The sequence below is a fragment of the Anopheles nili genome, chromosome 3 (assembly GCF_943737925.1).
Source record: "Anopheles nili chromosome 3, idAnoNiliSN_F5_01, whole genome shotgun sequence".
NCBI classification, from domain to species: Eukaryota; Metazoa; Arthropoda; class Insecta; order Diptera; family Culicidae; genus Anopheles; species Anopheles nili.
Window position 1 is genome coordinate 69,825,734 of NC_071292.1, and position 21,343 is coordinate 69,847,076.

The window sequence follows — 21,343 nt, forward strand, 5'->3', positions numbered from 1 at the left end:
TCGGCTGATCACGGGCCCACACCGATCCGATGGCCTTTGTGTTCGCTTTCATTAATCAGCCTAATTGCGAGCCGCCTTGGGGAAGTTCTAGTCACTGTCGTTCTCCACCACTCTGCGGTCAGTACGCAGCCGTTCTCGGTCGCATCGCTGCCGGCTGAGGTGACCACTTTCGCGATGGCGCAGTTGTAGTCGAAAAGGTACTCTAGCTCGATGCACTAGCCAGTGCTAATTATGCGCACCGGCCGAACCTTGCTCGCGCCTTTGGCCATCGTTAGCACCGCCAGCAAGTTCGTGGCCAAAGGCTTACGCCGCACGACAAAAGGCGCTGAACTTGTCACACAAAGGGTGCCAAGCAGAATGGCGGATCGGGTCGATCGGAGATCGATGAAGGCAACGTGACAAACGGCGTGTTTCATCAACCGTTGAGGCTTCGAGAAACAAACCATTCATCGTTGGTTGGCGAATGGCGCGTTCCAGTTTTGCCATCGCCAATGGAGGAACCGAGGAAGAGCCCAGTTTCCGGTGTCAAGGTGACGACCGGAATGGAGCGTTCAACGTCGGTTAAGGGATGACCTCGGAAAAGTGCTGATCGAAGATTCTGGCCAGTGAGTGTTGAATCATGAGATGGTGAACGAGATCAACGATGAGACATTGTGGACTTTCCAGCAGGAAATTTATTGCGTGGGTTTTTTTTTCAGAAATTCCTTCGATGAGAATTTCTTGAGCCTTCGTGAGATATGGATTAGTTTCGATGCATTTTGGTCAAAATAAGAGAAGGGAAGTCATGATCGATGAATGTACGACAGCCAGCCAATGCAAAGCTTCATCTTGGTGACGGTAAAATTGAACGGAACTGGATCTTGTTTCAAGGAACTTATCAATAATATTGCATATAAATATTCAAGACTTTTAGTTTCTTGAGCATGTCCAGCATGTGCATGTATGGTAAATGCTTAGTCTAATGCCACAAGCAGTGTCAATAAGTGCATGTTTCCTGTTTTTAGCCGCCTCCGAGTTTGAGTGACAAACTACACGAACCTCACGCGGCACCTCGACGATTTCAGTTCTTCATCGGAGGTGTTCGATTTGCTTCACTCGTCTAGACGCCACGGATGGGCGCTCGTCGGTTCTACTTGTGTTCCCCCATCGGTTTTGGGTGCCGCATCACGCAATCGATTACTGCACGCGGTGCATCGACCCTACTGCATTTCTCGCCGATGACCGATCGATTCCGAGCCAGGGAAGGAATCATGTACTGCTTGCGTCCGGCTCTTCGATGGAAGCTCGCGAAGGGTGGGCGCTTGAGCCACCCACGAGTCAGGCTGTCGGTGCGAATTTCCTGCTTGCACTACATTTCGATTACGCACTTGACAGGGTTGGTTCTCCCCCCGCTTCGATCAAAGTGATGATGCACCGGGTGCACATAATGCACCCATTATGCACCGGGCCAGGCTCGAGCTTATAAAAACGGCTGGCGAAAGCAAAGAAAGTGGTCAGTCCACTGATAGCCGTTTCAACGCAGCAGTCGTAGCTCGTAGCTCGTAGCCGAGGGCGCGTTCTGCCGTGAGTGCGTGTGCGCGTGTGTGTGTGCGCGTATGTGTGTGTGTGCTTGTGCAGTGCGAGGCTAGAGACAAGCGCAAAAGAGACTCGCTCGCAATGTTCAAGGTGAGTTTCAGTGGGCTGCGCGAGCGCGACGTCGCCAGTGATCTCAAGAAATCCCTTTTCTGTATCTGGTTCCAGCTGGTGGTGATCATACTGTGCTTCGCCACGCTGCTGGTTTCCACCGCTGGGACCGCTGGGCTGAAGAAAGACGAGTATGAGATCAGTATCAAGCACGGTTCGTTCGCCGTCCACCAGCGGCACGTGAACGCGGAGGGCACGTCGCGCTCGGGACCATCAGCGCCTACGCTTGCCCCCGGAAGTGCCACCGGAAGTGCCGCTGGAAGTGCAAGTGCTGGAGGTGAAAGTGCAGCGTTGCCGAAGGAGGGTGAGCGCATCTCGACGACACTTTCGGTGCCCCGACCGACGGTGCAAAGTGCGAAAGGATCATCCGAAGGGTCCGCGAGTGGACGAAAGCCAATGAAAAGCATCGAGTTTGGAGCTGAACCTCCTACTGGATCGGGTCGCAGTTCGTCCTACCAAAAAGTAGAGTACTACGGAGCGTCCGGGGATGCCAAGGAGACGACCGTGCAGTCATCGCAAGACTTCTACAATACACCGCAGCTGCGAGATCGTGGACCGGTGCGGTTTGCCAGCAGTACGACAAGCACGACAACAGCGAAGCCGCTACCAGGCAAACGGTATAAGTCGATCCCAAAGAGCGCCGTAGAGCAGAACGAAGAGATCTACCTGTTGCTAAAGTACGAGCATCCCCGGAAGCCGGCAGAAGAGGCTCGCAAGGCTGAGGAAACGATCAAGGAATCACGTCCAGAGTCGGTGAAGGCGAGTGAACTTAAACAAGGAAAAGGTCGTCAGAACGCAGAATCTCAGGACGATGACTTCCTGCAGGAAGGTCTCCGAGCTGGTGGAAGCTTCACGACTGTCGGTTATTATGTAAGCGATGCAGAAACGACAACGACAACACCAATGACTCCTACGGCCTCGAAGGGCGTCGATACATTGGCAACAGTGGCACCAACAGGACGTGGTGCTTCCAACAGACTGCGCAACAGCTACGGAGATTACATCGGTGGTGATTTGAGGGATTTTGAAGACGCAATTCGCCCGATCGAGGAGAACGTCGACGAAACAGCCGGATCGGGTGAAGAAGAAGATGGCGAAGATGTCACGGATGGCGACGGTGAGAACAATGGACCAATGGAAATCGACGGAGATGTTGACGTGATCGAGATGACCAGGATCCTGGCAGGTCGACAAGGAGGTCTCACGATAGCTGAGTTCAACCGATTGTTCAAGGACTACCTGAAAAAGGAGATATCCGTGCAGGATCTAGAAGACTTCAAGAAGCTCGAGCAGGGTGAAGAACCCGCAAAGGAAGACCCCGTAGCCACCGATCCCACGAAGTCCTTCGACATACGGGAGGAGAACGGTAAGAAGACGCAACAGAAGACTGGTCAGAGTCTGGCAGGACCTACTGCGGCACAAAAACAGCAGCTCGATCGGCTAAAAGTGCTCATCAACAAGGGATCGCTCAAGGCAGGCCGCAAGGATAAGGTGGTCAAGATCGGGTACGGTGGCTCGAAGTCGTACCAGGGTGTGTACAAATCGCAGAAGTTCCTGGAGAAGGTCAAATCGGAGCGCACGCCGACGCTGACCGATGGATTGTGGGGTGGGTCAGAATATAGGCAACAGCAACCAATGCGCGAGATCGGACCGATGGCGTACGTGGACAATCCTGTGTTTGGGTTTGTACCCGGAGGAAGATCACGCAAGGTCGATGGGCAGAAGCCGATTGGAGCAAGCCCTCAGGGTGGACAGAGCTACGTAAAGTTCCAGAAAATCAGCTGAATATGAGTGTTGAGGAAAGGCGATACCAAAGATCAAAAGGCTGAAAAAAACACCTAACTGCAAATCCTAACCTTTATTGTTACCTCTGTTTAAGGCTAGCTCGTAGAGCGTTAATAAATAGCGAACGTTGTTGTTGACCTGTTAATTGTTGCGTGTTTAGCTGAGAAGCAACTGATGACACCATTTTTGTGATGGTTCGACAATGTGGAACCAGATTTATCATGGTGCTGATTCTTTTCGGTGCATCCTGCATTGAAGTGCTTACACTTTACTGTTCTATTCTTACAAATGTCTGACAGAAGCTATGAAAATCCATTTAATACTTCAATACCTTAGTTGTTTGAGTTGATTTTTCATCGCTGTACTGCTCTCATTTGTCGACATTGACCGTGAACACACAGTACTACAAATTGGCCGTCCGTCTGTTGGCTGACCCACTCTTGAACTACATGTTTCGATGGTTTCGATAGCTACATGAGCGAGAGCTTCGGTGTCTGCACGCAATCCATCAGCAAGGGTCGAAGCTTCTGTTGAGGAAGCATTGTGGTAAAGTCTCGGCATACCTCCAATACACTTCATTATCGCTATAAAAGGGTAAGAATGCGAGCGAACCGATATCATTCCGCTACCACAATTCCAGCTTACTACAGTTCACTCTATACAGAGTTGTAAACCAATGGCTAAGGTACAAATGGAGGTAGAACAGTGGAGTTTGGTTTTGTTTTTTCTAATCAATTATCGTCCGGTAGGTTTTGGTGATCGTTGCGGCGCTGTTCGTGCTGGGAGCTGCGGCTCCGCAGTACCGAGAGCAGAAGCCTGGCACGCCGCTGCAAGAGCGCCGCACAAAGATGGACTGGGAGGAGCTGACTAACACCATTGAGGAGGTGTTCGGAATCGCCACTTCGAGCCCCGAGGAGCGCCAGGAATCTGAGGAAATCGATGAATCTTCCAACGAGCGCCAATCGGAGCGGAGACGCGAGTTCATTGAGCGACAGCGTGATCGTTCCGATACTGCCAGGACTCTCGAGGATCGCGAGGAACGCAATCGTGAAGCGATGGAACGAGCTCAAGGACGTTTGCCCGAACGCGAGGCACGTCGTCAGTCACGCCAGAAGGAAAATCGCCAATTGAAGCAGCTCAGCGAACGGAAGCGAAAACAGTGGGAGCAAGATCAGGGTCAAGACGAGCAGCGTGATGAGAAGAAGAAAGATCGATACTACAACGATTTCCCGCTGTATGAGTTCGCGTACGGCGTCCACGACCCCGAAACGGGTGACAACAAGGAGCAATGGGAAAAGCGCGTTGGAGATCACGTGAAGGGCAAGTACACGTTGGATCAGCCGGATGGGACGAAACGCATCGTCGAGTACGAGGCGGATGATCGGAACGGGTTTGAGGCTGTAGTGAAGGAGATCGATCGTATCGACGATCGCCATCGGGGAGATGTTCGATGGGGCCATTCGGATGGGCAGGTGGCACAGAGCTACAGCAAGCTCAAGAAAGTCGACTGATACGAGTGCTCTGGTGAAGAATTGAATTGTAACGATCGTGATCGTGGAGACAATGAAACAGAGAATAAAGTCAACCAATACGAAGCTGGAATGTTTTGGAAGGGATTCCTTTAGGTATTCATCCTCCGTTCGATTAGTACCAAGGTGACGAACGTTGATCTGATCGCGATCAACCAGGCTCTCTTAGGAGTACGTTCATGTTTGCCATTGGTGTTTGTTTAGCTTTTGAAAGATCGGAACGATCTGATTGTTGAATAGATATTTATGATCATTAAAAATAATTTTGATCAAACGAATTATCTGATTAATAGAAATAAATAACATCAATATCAAACTGCTTAAAAACATAGGAAATTTTGATTAGGCACGGTTGAAGATACCAATGTGGGTTAATTTCTAACTTGGCAGCCGACTCAATAAACTCATGAAGTAATTGCTCAGCTGGATTATTGCACGTCTAATCTAATTTATTATTGCACCACCCAGCTAGTTCAGCAGATTTCATGGCCGCCTGATGTTTGTTCTAGATGCAAGCTTAGTTAAGTTTCCATGCAACAAAGTACAGCAGTGGAGTTTTGGAACCTTTGAATCTAACCACTGGGCGAAGCACAGAACCGCAAGCCTTCTGAGATAATTATATGCAATCTACAGCTGATCTCTTGAACACCCAAACAATGTTAACAGTAGGTATGATAACAGGGTTAATCGAAATTATACATTCACGGGGTTCAATGGACTCATTTGGTCAGACGATCTATGGAAGGTTCAGCTTACTTTATTTGCAATTCTCGTATCCGGAGCTCGCTTACATCACGCAGCTTCCTAGTGGCCAATTTTCTTAAGGTAGCTGTAGCTGTGTGCCACTTTACCTTCTTTCTTCTCACCTACGCCCTCTTCTATATCCTTTTTCTCAACGTTTTTCACCGTCGCCTCGAATCCTCGCTTTCCATCCGCCTCGTACTCCACGACACGCTGCGTTCCATCGGATTCGTCAAACCTGTAAGATCCTTTCACGTGATCTCCATGGCGCTTTTCCCACTGGTCCTTGTGGTCACCCGTTAGTGGATCCTTCACACCGTACCCAAACTCATATTGGGGGATGGACGTCTTCTCATCTTCCTCCTTTTCGAGCGTCTTTTTGATTGGGACGATATCTTTTTTCAATTCATCGATTTTTTCCTCTAGAATCGTCTTCTCAGGGACTTTGTGGAAGATCTTTGTTTCGTACGAGACGAGCTTCCGTTCCTCAGTGTCAGTTTCTTTGGCAAATACCAGGCCACACACAACCTCGATGTATACTAGTAGGGCAAGGAACTGTGGAGTAAAATGCGTAAGAAAATTCAAGCGATTGACGTAGCATTCTTTTTGACAAACTCAAATGAACGTTACCTTCATCTTCTCGTTGTTAAGCTTTATAAGATGCTCAGCGGTGAATGGATGCTAGAACAAACTGTGTCTGATAGCAAGACGATGCTGACGGTTGCCTTTTATACCTAGAACATAGCCACAAGCATCATGTGCCCAGATGCACCTCGTGAGATGAAAAACAAACCACAGTTCCAAATTCTACCTTCACACACATCGAACCCATCGGCTTTATCCCACGGTGCGAATGCACTCGTGAAACAACACACGCAACGGCACAGGCGCCCTACTTTCCCTATGGCGGCCGTCCATCTCTCAACCAAGGCCGGATGATTTTGCATTTCTTCGAGGCGTTTGTTTGATCACGAAGCTCTCAAAACGCCCACGAGTCCGTCAGCTCATCGGCGCGCATTTTCCTTACTGCTTCGCGCTGTGTTTCTGCTGTCTTACAAACGAGTGGCTTTGCCAATCGGTAGGGAAGTGATCACTTTCATCGTCACCGTTGTGCACCGTTGGTTAGCAAGTCTCGAACCGGAAGCCATGAAAATAGTCGACCATAAAAGGGAAATGTGTGTGCGCTCACTGAATAGCAGCATAATTTGGTTCGTTATGTATGATAAATGGTTAGTGCGTGAGCCAACTTAGAACTGGTTTATTCTGTGGAATATGAGAAAGTAAATACAAATGCATTCAAACAAACACATACATAAGGCCATACAGGAAATATTTGGACGAAATTTGAATTATAACCGATAAGTGAAAAAAAGTTTGGTTTGATACAGTCACTCGGACACATGATCTTTTGTTATTGTTGCTATAGTAAAATATGACGTTGAATTACTCGCGCTCAATGGCTTAATGAAGTCTGGCTTTCCTGGGCATGGTGAAAATTTAGTTTCGTTGGTTGAAAGCACCGGACGGATAAAAAAAGGTGGATTGGCTTGAAGGGTTTTTGCGAGGCTAAAGTGTAGCTGCACGGTTTTGCTCCGGTTTTTGTGGGTCACTGCCGAAATTTGCACCTCAAAGGGAGCGAGCAACAATGCAAGGCTGTCTGTGTGTTTGCAATGTGAGCTTTATGGTTTTGGGTGATTTTTTGCTCTCCCTTTTTGGGGAAAGCCATGAATGGTCGTGAGAAAAACGCGCCTAATTTACTTTTACCGCAGTCTAAATTGTCGCTTCAAATCCGTTGAATAGAAGGCATTGATTGAATTTGACAAATAAGGGTATGAAACCGTCATTTTAAGCAAATGTTCTTTGTTGAATAGATAGGTGTGTTGTACAAAACCGGTCAGTTAGGTTAAGTCATTTTGAAATCAAGCATGAAAATTTGATAATATGTCCCGAACGTAGAATTACATGCTGTTCTCTTTAAATGTTTGAAGCTAAACTTGTTTTAGCTCCTATTTTCTTTAGGCGTAGAATATGGAATGAAACAAAAGCATCTTCTGCATGAAAAATACACAAGGAATTGTAATATCGACATTGAATATGAGACGAAAAGATTGTGTAAAAGATTGCCAAATAAGATGTGATTTTTGCATTTGAAGTAGCATACTAGTATTACACAGTATTGTCTCGATGAATTAAAAACAATAAGAAGAAATATAACCAGTATTTTTTTCGTCAACTCATGTTTTATACCTTCGGAGCCGCTTCGGATAAACGATCCTTCTAATGGCGATTCGAGATGGGGATGGGGATGAAAATTACAATATAAATTCAAAAAACAAGTTGCTACCTATCTAAAACATCCCTCACTGTCAAGTGAATCCCTCTAAATTTGGCCTATCTTAAGCTTTCGCTTTCCCGCAGCTTCCTCGATCTCAGCTCCCTTCTCCTCCTCATCGCTCTTCTTCTCGTTTTCCTCGTCGCTTTTCTTCTCCTCTTCATCCTGTTGCTTTTCTTCAGAACCATCCGACTCCTGTTCGCGCTTTCGTCCACCTTCCAGAACGTACTGCTGGCCTTCTTCAGTATCGAGATCAATCAGTCGCAGGTTGCCGTCCGCCTCCTCGATCAGCAGCAGATTACGCACCCGCTGGACCACCCCCGAGCTTCTCAACTCTCCCAACTCGCCATTCTCCTCCTCGGTCACCGACGCAGAATCGTCGATTTCGTTCTCTTCCGGCGTCGTCTGATCAACTAACCGCTCCAAACGCAACCGACTAACACGCTCACGTTCACGCTGTGGCAATCTTCCAACTCGGCGTGCCTCCATATCCTGCCGGCGAGCTTCCTTAAGGGCTTCCGCAGCTTGTTCAGCCTCCTGTCGGCGCAATTCGAACTCACGCCGCCGCTCGCTTAAGCCTTCAAGCGTCTGAAGGATCTCCTCCCGACGTTGCTGGGTCCGTTCCTGGCGCTCTTCACGTCTCCTTTCGATCTCCTGCCGGATCGCGCTCAGGACTCGCGTCGCGTTAAATCGCTCGGTCACCAGTTCAACCGGTTCAGCGGAACTTGCTTCGGCATTTTCCCTCGGAACCGTTTCACGCGTCACCTGAGCAGCCACACCACCAAAAAGCGCCAACACGGTGGCTAGAAGAATTACCTAAAAGAACGCACGTCATCGGCAGAAAAGAAACCGGAACCGGTTAGTTCGGAAATCCGCACCTCACGCGCTTGCAACCCACGCATCAGATGCGTCATGCTTACCTTTGCGAGGAACATTGTCGTTGATTTACGAAACTGAATGTGTGTACTCTTTTTCTGCCTTTTTGTTTAAATACGAGACGCTCTCTCTCTCTCTCTCTCGTTCTCTGACTACTTGCACGCTAATTAGAGGCTCACAACCACTCGCTACTACGATCGGCAACGGTTCACTTCGGAGGGATCGATTCGAGCGCTTCGATCGACGCCGGGTAACTGATGCAGTAGCCGGGGGTTGCGCAAACTTTTATAGTGACTAGATCGAATTAGACGAATTTTCCAAACGCACCAGCTCGCGGCCGGCCTTTCTGCGATGCACCACGATCACGGCGATCGCGTCTGCCCGGATGGTGAACATTGGTGGCCTAGTTACGCGACTTCCGACATGGCGGTGAGAGCTGACCAAGCTGGCGTCGGGGGCACTGACGAGCATTCTTGGCCGCGAGCTGGCAGCGAATGGATCCGCGTGGGCTCGCCATGCATGATCGAGCGCGGTTCGAATTGGGGGCGACTTTGGCGCCGAAGGATTCGATTGAGTTTCGACTGACTGGTGAACTCCTTGGAGGGGAGGTTTTGGAGTGATTCTAAGACCAGGCCCCCTTCCAGCGAACAATTGAACTGTTTGCTCGCTGAATCGTTCTCTTCGAGTATGATGTTGGTTTCCAAAGTGAAACCAGCCACTTTGAAGTTTGCGCTGCTCGGTGGTGTATGGAAATTCGATCATTCGTATCCGAAAGCTGGAGTGTGAAAAACGGTATTGTATCTATTATGCGTTCATTGTTTGAAGTATCTATGTGCTAGCTTCAAGCTTTCAGTTAGTCTACAATGCTTTATAATTGGTGTTTTATTTCAATGTAAGCAGCTACTAACCAACCAATCAAAATTAAATTCTTACAAAATATTAACCTTTATAGTGCCGAAACAGAATATAAAGCAATATAGCTGGTTTTTAATGACAATGGTTATAAACTTAAACCAATATGAAGATAGGTGTTTAAAATACATTGATTATCAAATAAATAACAAGCACAAATAATGTTATTCTCTGCCGTTTTAAAAGAAGTTTTTCGATTTATTTTAAGTCGATGCTTTTATTTTTTAGTTGTAATTTACATGCATTTGAAAAAAAATCTAATTACTTTTTTACCTTAACTACATTATGCATCATATATTTAAAAACAACAATAATAATTGAAATAAGTACTGGTCCTTTGTAATAGACTTAAAGTGATAATTACAATACATGAAAACAGGTTTCATCCAGACAGCTCAAATTTACAATAGTACTAATGTAATGTATGCATTGAGAGAAAAATCATCCTCGCTGCTCTAACGTTCCGGTACTTATCAATTTACGTCACAACCGTACTACGCGACATATTTCGCATTTATTTAGTCATCAGTAAATGAGGTGGAGACAATTATTCACTTTGTAGTAAACCGGCAGCCAATGACGAGAGCGATTGCTCCTAAAAACCACCTACTGCTGGCAGGGATGCAGGTATGTGGATTTTTCCATTTTAAGGGAAAACCCCACGTACCGTTTTCTTCGATTGCCTCGGCCCATTTACTAGCGTTGGTCTATATTGAGTGTACACCGAGAAAACCACACTTTCTTTCGTCTGTCAGCGACATACACGATGCCCAGTTAATTAAAAATACACAGGCTAGTTTGCAAGCCAATCGTCATGGAAAATGGCCTATGTGCATCGATGGTGTGACGGTTGAATCAAAATGTGACACCTTCTATAGCATCAACTGCATCCAGTTAACGCTTCATGTCCTTATTGGGCGAACCTTTTCAAAAATGGTATCAATCTGGCGACACAAGGTGTCTCGTTGGATCAGCACATTCCTAATCAAAAGCCTCCACTTTCATTAGAATACTGAACCACACCTTGGGCGTTGAGGAAAACAAATGTACTATGAAAAGCATGTCCTTCGACGCTAACAACGCATCTGTTATGCGGGTTGTCTACATTCAGGGGCATTAATATGCATATTTGTTTCGGAGATGAATGTTTCGGGGAAAAATGTCTACCATGTGTACGTGTGGTGTGAAGAAACTTCCATAAATGCCAACAAATAAAAAAACACTTGCTCCACACCCCGGGATGTTGATTGAATCGCTCGGTGGAACCGATTCGTCGTCATTTATTAGCAATTAATTGCAGCGCCATTCGGCAGACCAACCGGGAAATGATGCTCGGAAGGCCGAAGGCACCGAGGGTCACTCCTGGAGCTTCCACCGTGGCCATCACTAGCTAACAGCTCGCAGCATGCTGTAACTGTGCGCGACCAATCCATCCGAAGGTGCTTTTTGTCCCGATCCCTTGGTCAGCTCGACGTTGGTGACGATCGCTCGGAAACCATGCTCATCGTCCGCCTCATACTCGACGATGCGCTGCGTTCCATCGGCCTCCTCGAAAAGGTACACACCCTGCACCCGATCGCCGTCTCGCCGCTCCCAGTGATCTTTGTGATCGCCCGTCCCCGGATCCTTCACGCCATACGCGAACTCGTACTGAACCGGCTTCCGCTCACCAGGAGCCTGCTGTTGATCGATCACAGCCTCCGTTGGATCCACGGGTAAGGCTGCCGCGATTGTCAGCAGCACCAACATCGGAATCAATCGCGACAGGACATCCTGCTGGACGTGGGCTGGCATGCTTGGGGCGCTGCTAATTTATCACGCCGCTAATAGGAACCGTAACCGTGCGAACAGCCACCGAAGTGCGAGCCCAACTGCTGACTGAACCGGCCAGAGATGGTCGGCACGGGTTATAAGTATGGCCGGTATGGCCAGGCTTCCAAGAACGGGCCTTCAGTTCCGTTCCGTGCCCGTGCGTTTGAGGCTCATTCGCGATTATAATTAACGAATCGGTCAGCTGTAAATCATATGCAAATGGTGCATACACTGCATTATGGACCGCCAGTAAACGGGCCGGTGCTTGGATGAGGTTGGCCTAGTTTCACGTTGGTGGTGCTGTACCATCGCGTCCCTGCTTGAGTGAGCGGTCAGCTGCGCAGAATGGATGGAGGCCCGAACGTTATTGTTCGCACCTCGATTTGAGGGTGAGAACAAGCCCTTCTGGGTTTCAGTGACATTCGAACGCATCGTCGAACATGTGTAGCTTGTTTGAGTAGATGTTTAGAGGAAATGTTCTTCGTCGGTTTTCGTTTTTCCGTGTTTTTTCCCTTCACTTTCGATAGCGCATTGCTCGAGGATGCAAATGATGTTTTGCATTGAAAAGAGCTTCCAAAACTGTAGTGTTATCGGTTAATACAAAATGCACTCTGTACATTTCGTACCAGTAAAGCAGAGCTGCTTAAAAAAGCATAAAGCACTAAATTGCTACCACCGCGAACGCTACGTTTCACCTGATTTTTTCCGAAACAATAAACAAAAAAACAATTTGAGACTCATATCATAAACAATTTGTTACGAGCAGAAAATGGCAATAGAAGCATGAAAAAATATACCATCATATGACGTTCAGTAGGCTACTGTTAATATCAAGATAAGCGCAACTTTCTTTCACATCGCTGAACAGCCGCATAGTTGACAGTTTATGTTACACATTGTTTTTGTCTTCCAAAAACGAATTTCTTTCCTCACTGAGAATCATTTCAGCAAGGCGAGGTGTCATAATGAAAAACATTAATTTTCCCTCGGTGCAAAACGGTGCAAAACGCTATCATAAACATCACCTTTCCGAACCTGCTGCTTCATCGCTGCGTCATTTCCAGCGCCGAAAGAGATTCGCATCGAACAAAGCCGTTTGGCTGCAAACCGAAATCAGATGCCGTCCATTAAAGGCACCCATTTCGGGCGCCCGGTTTCGTTACATTGCTTCGCCCCTTGTAACATCGCACCCCCTAGGGGCGTCATTTTCCCACGCGCAGCTCATCGCATTCGATCGTTGGTCATTTTGCTTTTGTTTTTTGCTTCCACCGAATCGCTTCATTTTCTCGCCCAAATTTGGCAACGTACTCACGGCAACGACAACCTCACGTGTTTGCTGGCGTTTAACCGCACGCAGCGTCGGAGATGCGCCTCTAAAATTGCACCACAGGGCGTGTTGGCTGGTGCAGAGTTGAAACGAATTTTATGACCCCTGATTAGGGTGGGTGACTATGTTATTCTCTGCAGTGAGTCGGCTCGTAGTTTCGCACATAATTTCGCACCCATGCGGTCGCGTGACCTTACGCGAAACGCGCTCTCTCGCATCAATCGATCTTTCGTGGAGGGGTGAACATGGGAAAATGGCGTTTGTCCGGTTTGCCAAAAAAGAAAACATCGTTGAGGACCCGCGTTGCTCGATGGTTCACATATTTCCCGGCCCCGCACATTGCCATTAGCTGCAAATAAACATTTCAACACGTCAGGTGGTATTTCGCTCGCCAGCGAGTGACCATTTCCCAAACAGACGAGCGTGTGAGAATGCCATCGGCTCGGTACGGCGACATTTCCGAGCGTATCGCTTGTGAAACTGAGCCCAGCCTCTGTTGAGGCTGGAGAAAATCGCCCAGCCTGTGATGAAGCGTTTCCGAGACGAAGGTCCACGTGGTTTCGTCTCGAGCCAGCGATGATCGATCGATCCGCGGCTTAAACGATCGCGATTTGGACGAGATCCAAATCGATCGCAAAAGTGGGTGGTGTGTTGGTTTTCCCATCGATCAGACCCCACCCAAGTGGCATTTGTGGTAGGCCTTTGGACGGAGGATTTCATCAATCGTGCGCGAGCCAGAGACCTGGACAAAGGTCCGTCCTGAGGTCATACCAACCGTTCGCGTGCCCTCTCATGCGTACGCAACTACGCCCGAAACGCGACCGACCGAGTAATAACAGTAATGATCGGACGCCGCCCCATGAATCACGTCAAATCAGCGCCGTAGGGTCGCAGGTCTCCGATGATCGTTTCTAAATCGACCCGAACGGAACTGCCCCAAGGGACGGGAGGCCTTTTTTCGCGCAGAACGCGCCGTTTTTCTTCGCTTTATTACGCGACCGGGTGGTTTTCTTTCTCATTCTACAGTCCGTCCTCGCCACACGACCATCCCGGAGGCGACGTTTGTACGTATTTAGCAGAAATAAAACGGCATTTAGCTGGCCGGTGGTTGTTTTTTTACTTCTTTCTTCCTCTGCCAGATATCGTTCGCACGCGGGTCGCGCAAGATCTCGCTGCTGCGTTCCGATGCAATTGGCCATTGGGCGTGTGCGTGTGTGTATTCGCTGGGGGAACAAATTGGTTTGAGCCTTATTGGTAGACTTTTTCACCCCGTGATAGAACGATCAGGTGCGTGCCTGACCATTGGAAGGTGCTTTTTAGCTTTATTTTTGAAGTGACTTGCCCTTTAAGATCATACGCTTGATGATGATGATGATGATGATGATGGTGGTGGTGCTGGTGATTATGGATGTTGCGAATTCATTCCTCTCACGGTGTCTGCAACCTACGTATATGGAGAGTGAGCGCTGTTTTCTCACTCTGCATTAGATTCGCACAGTATTTTTGTGCATCTTATTGCTCAGCTTAGCCCAGGATGGGTGATCTTAACTTTCGAGGAGTCGCAGTCCATTATGTCAGAAAAAGATGGGTTTTCTGGGAAACTGTTGATGCATTAGTCGATGGAGGCATACATTATTAAAGGTTATTATGGTGGTATCGTTGATAGACTTTTAAGAAAAACCCATCGGTGCTACATGCAAACAGAAAAGTTGATTGCTTCTCTTTGGCTCAACATTTACCACCTGTTCGCTGACCGTTTTATAGGACGTCCATAAATAATTGATGATAGAAAGGAATTTTGATATTTTCTAATTTTTGTTCCTTTGATCTATGATTTTATTCCGTACCTATCCTTTCAGTTTAGTACAGGCTTAAAAAAAGAGAACTTATGCCTAACTTGATGGGCATGGAAAGCTGTCCCTCGGGACGAGCTTTTGAAAACGTGCTTTGAGTATGCATTTAGGCGCCAATGAAAATACTTATTCTGTTTCAGCTTTCTTAGTAATGAGACAAGCTTTGTTGTACCACTTAACAAATTTGATGTAATGCATGTAATGTTGGACACTGGGTAAACATAGGTATAAGTTTATGCAGCGGACCAATCAGCACCGTCCAACATCGACCTATTTTTTCAATTAACCACTTATTTAATGTGATAATTCTAATTCTATTGTAAGCTACAGCCAATAATGAGTTTAAGTTACTAGCCGTACCATGATTAAGATTGTAAAATAAATATTCATAAGCTTTAATTTATTGCTAAATCATTTATCAGTTATTTTAAAATATTGTTGCCTTAAAGTATTCTTATATCCACAGATCAGACATTATTATACATTGAACACACAACAATCAAGCACAACATAATATTGTTTATGTTTATATTATAAACTGTTTTTTTTATTTACCCGCTTCACATATTCACTAGAAAAAGCATCGAGTTTTCGTAACGAGCCCCAGAAACGGAAACATTATTGTGCTACACAAGCTGCAACTGCTGGCAAGTACCGCTGTTAAGTAAGTCACGAGAAACTTGAAAGCTGCATAACAAGCAGCAAAAGGCCTTGAGCACCGACTGCAGTACGATGGGATCACACGCCAGAGATGAAGAGTGCCGGCCGATTCAGGGCAATCATTTGATTAGCAAACGAAATAATTACTTTTCATCGTTATCGCGATTTTACGCGGGCAGTACTCGTTTGGTTTTGTGCTGTTTGGGTACGGGTTCCCTTAGGCATATTTCTTTCAATGCAGCCACCATTTTGTGCGGTTTTGTTTCAAAAGGCTTGCTGCATGGAATATGTTACCTTCATTGACAGTTTAGGCAAATAAAAGTGTATGAAAGAAAAACGGAATATCTTCGGCAGAATTGTTATGCAAACGCAACAATATGATAGCTTCACGTACTAATGCCTTGAGATCATTTTCGGAATGATTTCTCCCCCACTTCGTCGGAAAACGGCGAAACAGAGAGCGAAAGAAAGAAAGCATCGAGTCGAGGTTAAGGAGGCAGTTATCAACAGCATCTTCGTTATTATTATTTACATGCGGCGGCACATTTCTTCTGCACTGCTTCGTTCTCCTGCCTGCAGACTTACGCATCTAACGGTACAGACTAATGCAATTATGCAATACTGGTGTGAAGGTGTAAACGCGAAACGTGTATGATTGGGCGCGGGAGCACCATCGCCGAGGCGCTTCATCCGGGGCGTATCCCGCTCAACCACGCTGACTCCTCAGTAGTAGTGGCTGTCATCGTAGTGGCCGTAGTATCCGTCATGGTAGTCACCATAGTGTACAGCTGGGGCATGATGCTCGGTGTAATGGCCCGTCTTAGCGACGTGAACTGTGAACGAAAGAAGATACCAGAATTAGTACACCACGATCGTACGATCTCTCGATCCTCGGAACCATCAACTGTGCGCAGGGAAAGGCTCTTCCACGAGCACAAGGACGTGAGTGAATGAGCACGCTTTCCTTCACATCCGCGCACGGAAACTAGATCGAGCGGGCTGACATTTGAGTACGCTTCGTGCTGACCGGTGGCGAGCTGACGTGATTCGTGATCCCGATCGACAGCTGCCGTAAGCATGAGCCGTGGAGTAGCCACCGGTAGCCGAATGGGGAAGTAGCCTTCTACCTGCTGCCTGATCGACATCGTGATGCTCCACTCGATCACGCGCCACGAAACGGCAAACTCGTTTGTCACAATGGTGGGCCAAATGTCAGTCGAGAGCGCACGCGTTTCAGACCCCGATGACTGTGGCATCCATGTTCTGTGGCTTCTTGTAGGTTCGGACGAGCCGTAATTATATCGTTATGCAAAGCAACATAATAGTGCGCTTATGACATCGTGCCGATGGGTTCACGATGGTTTTGCTAGCCGCCGGTGCAAATGTTAATGTGAATTGCGAAGAAGCTCGGGTTCGTCGCTTGCGAGGATGAGCCGACAGGTGAAGTCTTTCGTTATTTAACCGGGCATTTCGAGCGGTTTAATTTTGTGCGGCATCGAGAAGATTTATGGGTAGAATGGTCATAATCTCACCGTGCTTGATCCGTCCGGAACGATCCATCTTTAATCGATATACCGTGTCGTGGCGTGCGTTGGTGAAACGAACCGATCGATCGTGGGACCACCGAGTTTGGGGTCTTCGTTTACAATTGGATGGGGAGGAAAACGTGTCGGGCGTACTTGCGGCGATCACGACTACCACCTGGCACACATCGCGCAGGTGCTGCAAGGTGGCATTATGATAGACCAGCTCAAGAAGCCCTCGTGGAATAAGGGACGGTAAAAAAAACCGGCAAACAAACAAACAAATCTCATTATGGAACACCGCTGTGGAGTGTGTAATTAACCTTTAACAGAATCATCCGGCCTGTTTACAAGCCACGTTTACATGCAAATTAAGCAAACACCCCCGCGACACGGGCCGAGAATAGTGCGGCACAATGTTGCATTGTTTCCGTTGCCATTTTGGGCCGCACAGCCTCGGTCGATTGCGGAGATTTGGATCTCAAGAACTCGTGGAAAAATCTCTCACACGCAGCTTGTGTGCGGTTGTCATCGAGCGGTAGCTTACAGTTTCCTAGCCTTGGCCTGATTATTGGCGAATCGACTTTCGGCTAACGGGTACGTCCGTTGCGTGCCGGTGCACGCACGGGAATATTCAAATCGCAGCCGAAAATGGGGCCATTTCGGCAGAATGGTAGATTTACGATACCAGCTTCGGATGGCTTACCACGGCCCTGAGATGGATTAGCGGGTGGATATGGGCTCTCGGGCCGTCGCATCATTAGTGTGAAGGGCAACAGAATTAAGAGAAGCTGAGCAATAGTATGCAACAGTGTCCTTCATGCTTCATTTTAGAACAGAGCTGACCTTTCGCTCAGTAGAGGGTGTGTTTTTATGATTGAGACAAGCCTTACACGTGCCGTTTTGGAGCGATCCTCTACCAAATGATCACTCGATCACCGATCACAGCTGGTTTGGAAATCTGGCCCAAAAATAGTTGAACACCCTTCAGTGGGCCAATTCCACGCAACTTTATCACCCGTTTCTCGACTTTCGCAACCACCGATCGTTTCCTCAGGCGAAAAGGAAATCCGGAAGTGAAAGGATTCGAGATCACACCGTGGCCTTACATCACCTTATCGATTGCCCGAAACCGTTCCGTTACCAAACGGGCACGCATTGACACACAATTCGAGGTGGGAAATCCGAACCCCTCGATCGGCAAACCAGTCGGGGACGTGTTGTAAAAAGCCATCTTTCCGGAAGAGAGCTGAAGCGGTATCGCGTTCGCCAAAATCTCGCTCCACAATCAACGGACGCGATTGTGAACGCTGTTACAACCGGTGCCAATGAAAACAACCAAGAACCGGTCGTGGTGTTACATAAAACGCGGGAATTCAAATGCGCACGAAGTACAAAAGGACTCTGATGTCGGTGGAACCGGTGGATGTGAAAACAGATGAACAAAAGGGTTGCTTCCACACTTGCCCACTTGGCGTGAGCTGTGTTATGCGGCAGATTTTGAGTCAGTTCGTGGCCTCGTTTTTTCGTAGATGGCCCTTTGAGTGAGGCCACATTGGATGCTCAAGTCGTTGGTGGCACTTGATTTCGAGATTTCGGTGGTTCTACTTACCGAGCGGCTCGTGAGCGTAGACGACCTTCTGGACGACGGGAGCGGCTGGCACGTGGTGGACGGCCTTCACGGCTGGGACGACGTGCTTGAGGACGGGGGCGTGCGAATGGACGAGCGGAGCTGTCTTCGATACCACCGCGTTGAATCCGTTGATCGGATCGGCGGTGTAGTCAACCGTACGCACGGAACCGTCCGGCTCGACGAGGGAGTATTGTCCTGTGAAAAATGAGAATAGAGAAAATCCCAAAAATAGGGATCGATCAAGTATTAACTCATTGTGCTTTTGGGAATCCAGAAGGTGCTCTACGCAACAACGGCTCATTTACTCAACGGGATGGCGCATCATTTACTCGCACCATCATGCACTAGGCCTTCCAAATCGAAGGTGATTCACACAAAAAGCTCTCGTTAAGCTCCCATCGTGCGTGGAGTCGAGGCGTGTGAATATCATCCGAATCTTCCCCAGCAGGAATCACATCTTAATCTCCGATCGTGCTGATGGTTGGCCGCCACAACGAAGCGGCTAATTTAGCATAAGCACGCGTCTCCATTATACTACCTCACCATCTTCTCAGCAGGGAGCCACCAATTTGTCCGCACGTGCCTCAACACCGTGCCGTGAAAGTGGCCGCATCCGTTGGGTGATTTTTGCAAATTAATTTCCAGCATTGTGTGGTTGTTTTTTTTCTGTTCGTTCCTTGCTATTCAGTTCGTTGGAGGCGAACGAGTCTGAAGGGAAACACCACCCACAGGGTGAATGAATGGAGGCGCATCTCTCCTGTCTCAGCACTCCTATTACATAACTCGGTGAGGCTCGGTGCTGTTCGCTTAGCAAACTTTACGCCCGTACCGTTTGGGCTAATCATTTGCACAATTTCTCGCTCGCGCGCTTGTTTGGTTTGCTACGAACCGAGGAGGGAAAATTATCGCCCATTACCCACCCAACGGGCAGGGTGCGAACGTTTCGCCGAGATTCGCAGCTAATCGGGCAAATACAAGTGAGAGCCATCTCCGAAAATCGCCCACCCGAAGGTTGGCACCTAAATACGCGCCATTTACGGAGCTGGAAAACAACTCATCGGGCCAACTAGGAGGCCTGATCAATCGTTTCGTTTGTGAAGTCACCTTTGGTGAGGGCTGTTTGTTTACGCTCCCCCACTGTGGGTTTGTTATGCGGCTGAAACAAACAAACGCGCGCCCGGAAAATGGTGCAATCGTGCGAAAAGTGCAGCCATTATGCGATCGTGGGGAAAACGGGATGTGAAGAGAGACACGGGCGAGGAATGTGTGAAATATGGAATTGGAACACAGGGTGGCAAAGCACTGGGGGTGTTGTTTTTTGTTTCAAAACTCGAGCGACATCTTTTTTGTCACAGCAAATGCCTTACAAATGGCGCCCTTTTAAGCGAGATGCATCCCACAAAGTGCATGCATGCACGTGCTGTCGAAGTTCGCCACAACAACTGGAGCAACCGACAGGCAAGGCCACAAAGACGCTGCCCTTTCGGAGGGATGCTCTTGTTCTGTCGCAATGATTGGAATCAGCCGAACCGAAGGCGACACTCACCTTTTACGACGTCTCCGTCACGAGTTTCGTGCTGCGACTTCACGTCCCCGGTGCTGTGGTCCGCGACTCCGTAGTTGAAAGCGTACTTGGGATGATCCTGGAACGGAGAGTGACGGCACAAGGCCGAGTTAGAACATCCCAATCGTGTTGTGGCGTTCATTTTGGCATGGTTCGGTAATTCGTTTAATTAGGCGACTAGCAAGCGACGTGGAAATATAGAAGAATATCAAGTGTGGTATGATAAGGACATCCTGCGCAATTGATTCTTTTAAAGATCTTGGGAATGTTGTTACAAATTTTGATGGGAAAGTTTAAAGGAAATAATGTTGTTCTAAGCCCAATCAAGACAGATTCTAGAATATATCGTGTATCACTTTTTCTTCAACCCAACAGTTTGGCAATAAGAAGTTTTTTGGTGTTAATTCTAGCATGCTCCAGCATGCCGTACCAAGCCAACAATTCCGACCACCGTCATCGGTGTAGTTATCACACCAAACATCGACATTCTTCTTCGATATTCCACCACTTTGCAGTCGCATAATTCGACCCCATGTCCACCATCCTATCCCGAATCAGGGAACGAAATGCTCACATAGTAATCAACGGCGTATCCGGGACGGGCCAGAGCCGAGCTTCCGAACATGGCCAGAGCCAGCAGCAGAGTAGCACAAGCGCGAGCAACCATTTTTCTTGCTTTTTAATGCTTTCGTTTTACACCACGAGAACCACGAGTTTCCGCACACTTGCCGGTGGATTGCGAGAGAGACACTTTGAAGAACGATTTCGAGGGATGAGCGATTCCTGACCTACGCCGAGTGTAGCTTGACGAGACACTGCACGCTCGATGGTTGGTAATTTTGGTTTTATATAGTCTTGCGATGCGGTGCAATCGATCGGCGCCACCGAGACCCCTTCCAAAAGCGCGCCACCACCACCAGACCATTCGCCAGCAACAACAGCAGCGGCAGCAGAGGCTTTGGCTATTCGGTCTGGCATTGTCTTGGGTGTGCGGGATGAGGACGCTTTTTCTTGCGCACGGGGGCCATTTTCCCACTCGGCCCGTATGTTTGCTCACCGGCCACAGTGGCCACGGTTGGCAATTTTTCGGTGTCACAGCCGTGGGGAAGCGGC

General features: G+C 48.1%; 6 protein-coding genes across 6 annotated transcripts; 2 read left to right on the forward strand and 4 right to left on the reverse strand.

Annotated features, from left to right (window-relative positions):
- Positions 1 to 1,656: 1,656 nt before the first annotated feature.
- Positions 1,657 to 3,468, forward strand: LOC128726999 (uncharacterized). Its single transcript, XM_053820854.1, has one exon. It carries the CDS (start codon positions 1,657 to 1,659, stop codon positions 3,466 to 3,468), a length of 1,812 nt encoding a protein of 603 aa, XP_053676829.1.
- A 676-nt stretch (positions 3,469 to 4,144) lies between these two features.
- On the forward strand, positions 4,145 to 4,979 carry LOC128723635 (trichohyalin-like). Its single transcript, XM_053817396.1, has 2 exons — positions 4,145 to 4,153; positions 4,218 to 4,979. The coding sequence occupies exons 1-2, from the start codon at positions 4,145 to 4,147 to the stop codon at positions 4,977 to 4,979; spliced, it is 771 nt and encodes a 256-aa protein (XP_053673371.1).
- Positions 4,980 to 5,801: 822 nt separating this feature from the next.
- On the reverse strand, positions 5,802 to 6,430 carry LOC128725819 (larval cuticle protein A1A-like). Its single transcript, XM_053819591.1, has 2 exons — positions 6,369 to 6,430; positions 5,802 to 6,293 (listed from the first exon to the last, which is right to left on the reverse strand). The coding sequence occupies exons 1-2, from the start codon at positions 6,372 to 6,374 to the stop codon at positions 5,802 to 5,804; spliced, it is 498 nt and encodes a 165-aa protein (XP_053675566.1). The 5' UTR covers positions 6,375 to 6,430.
- Positions 6,431 to 8,087: 1,657 nt separating this feature from the next.
- Positions 8,088 to 9,005, reverse strand: LOC128724960 (trichohyalin-like). Its single transcript, XM_053818680.1, has 2 exons — positions 8,991 to 9,005; positions 8,088 to 8,886 (listed from the first exon to the last, which is right to left on the reverse strand). Exons 1-2 carry the CDS (start codon positions 9,003 to 9,005, stop codon positions 8,119 to 8,121), a joined length of 783 nt encoding a protein of 260 aa, XP_053674655.1. The 3' UTR covers positions 8,088 to 8,118.
- A 2,239-nt stretch (positions 9,006 to 11,244) lies between these two features.
- On the reverse strand, positions 11,245 to 11,652 carry LOC128724961 (larval cuticle protein A2B-like). The gene has a single exon (XM_053818681.1). It carries the CDS (start codon positions 11,650 to 11,652, stop codon positions 11,245 to 11,247), a length of 408 nt encoding a protein of 135 aa, XP_053674656.1.
- A 4,581-nt stretch (positions 11,653 to 16,233) lies between these two features.
- Positions 16,234 to 20,897, reverse strand: LOC128725551 (larval cuticle protein A2B-like). The gene is made up of 4 exons (XM_053819304.1): positions 20,805 to 20,897; positions 20,213 to 20,309; positions 18,646 to 18,861; positions 16,234 to 16,343 (listed from the first exon to the last, which is right to left on the reverse strand). The coding sequence occupies exons 1-4, from the start codon at positions 20,895 to 20,897 to the stop codon at positions 16,234 to 16,236; spliced, it is 516 nt and encodes a 171-aa protein (XP_053675279.1).
- Positions 20,898 to 21,343: the final 446 nt, after the last annotated feature.

Excerpts from the sequence above, each read along its gene's own strand:
- LOC128726999 (XM_053820854.1), top strand. The coding sequence starts at position 1,657 with ATGTTCAAGGTGAGTTTCAGTGGGCTGCGCGAGCGCGACGTCGCCAGT.
- LOC128725551 (XM_053819304.1), bottom strand. The coding sequence starts at position 20,897 with ATGGTTGCTCGCGCTTGTGCTACTCTGCTGCTGGCTCTGGCCATGTTC. Across the intron at positions 20,310-20,804 it reads GATACGCCGTTGATTACTAT|GATCATCCCAAGTACGCTTT; the intron begins GTGAGCATTTCG and ends TCTCCGTTCCAG. Across the intron at positions 18,862-20,212 it reads TGACGGAGACGTCGTAAAAG|GACAATACTCCCTCGTCGAG; the intron begins GTGAGTGTCGCC and ends CATTTTTCACAG.
- LOC128724961 (XM_053818681.1), bottom strand. The coding sequence starts at position 11,652 with ATGCCAGCCCACGTCCAGCAGGATGTCCTGTCGCGATTGATTCCGATG.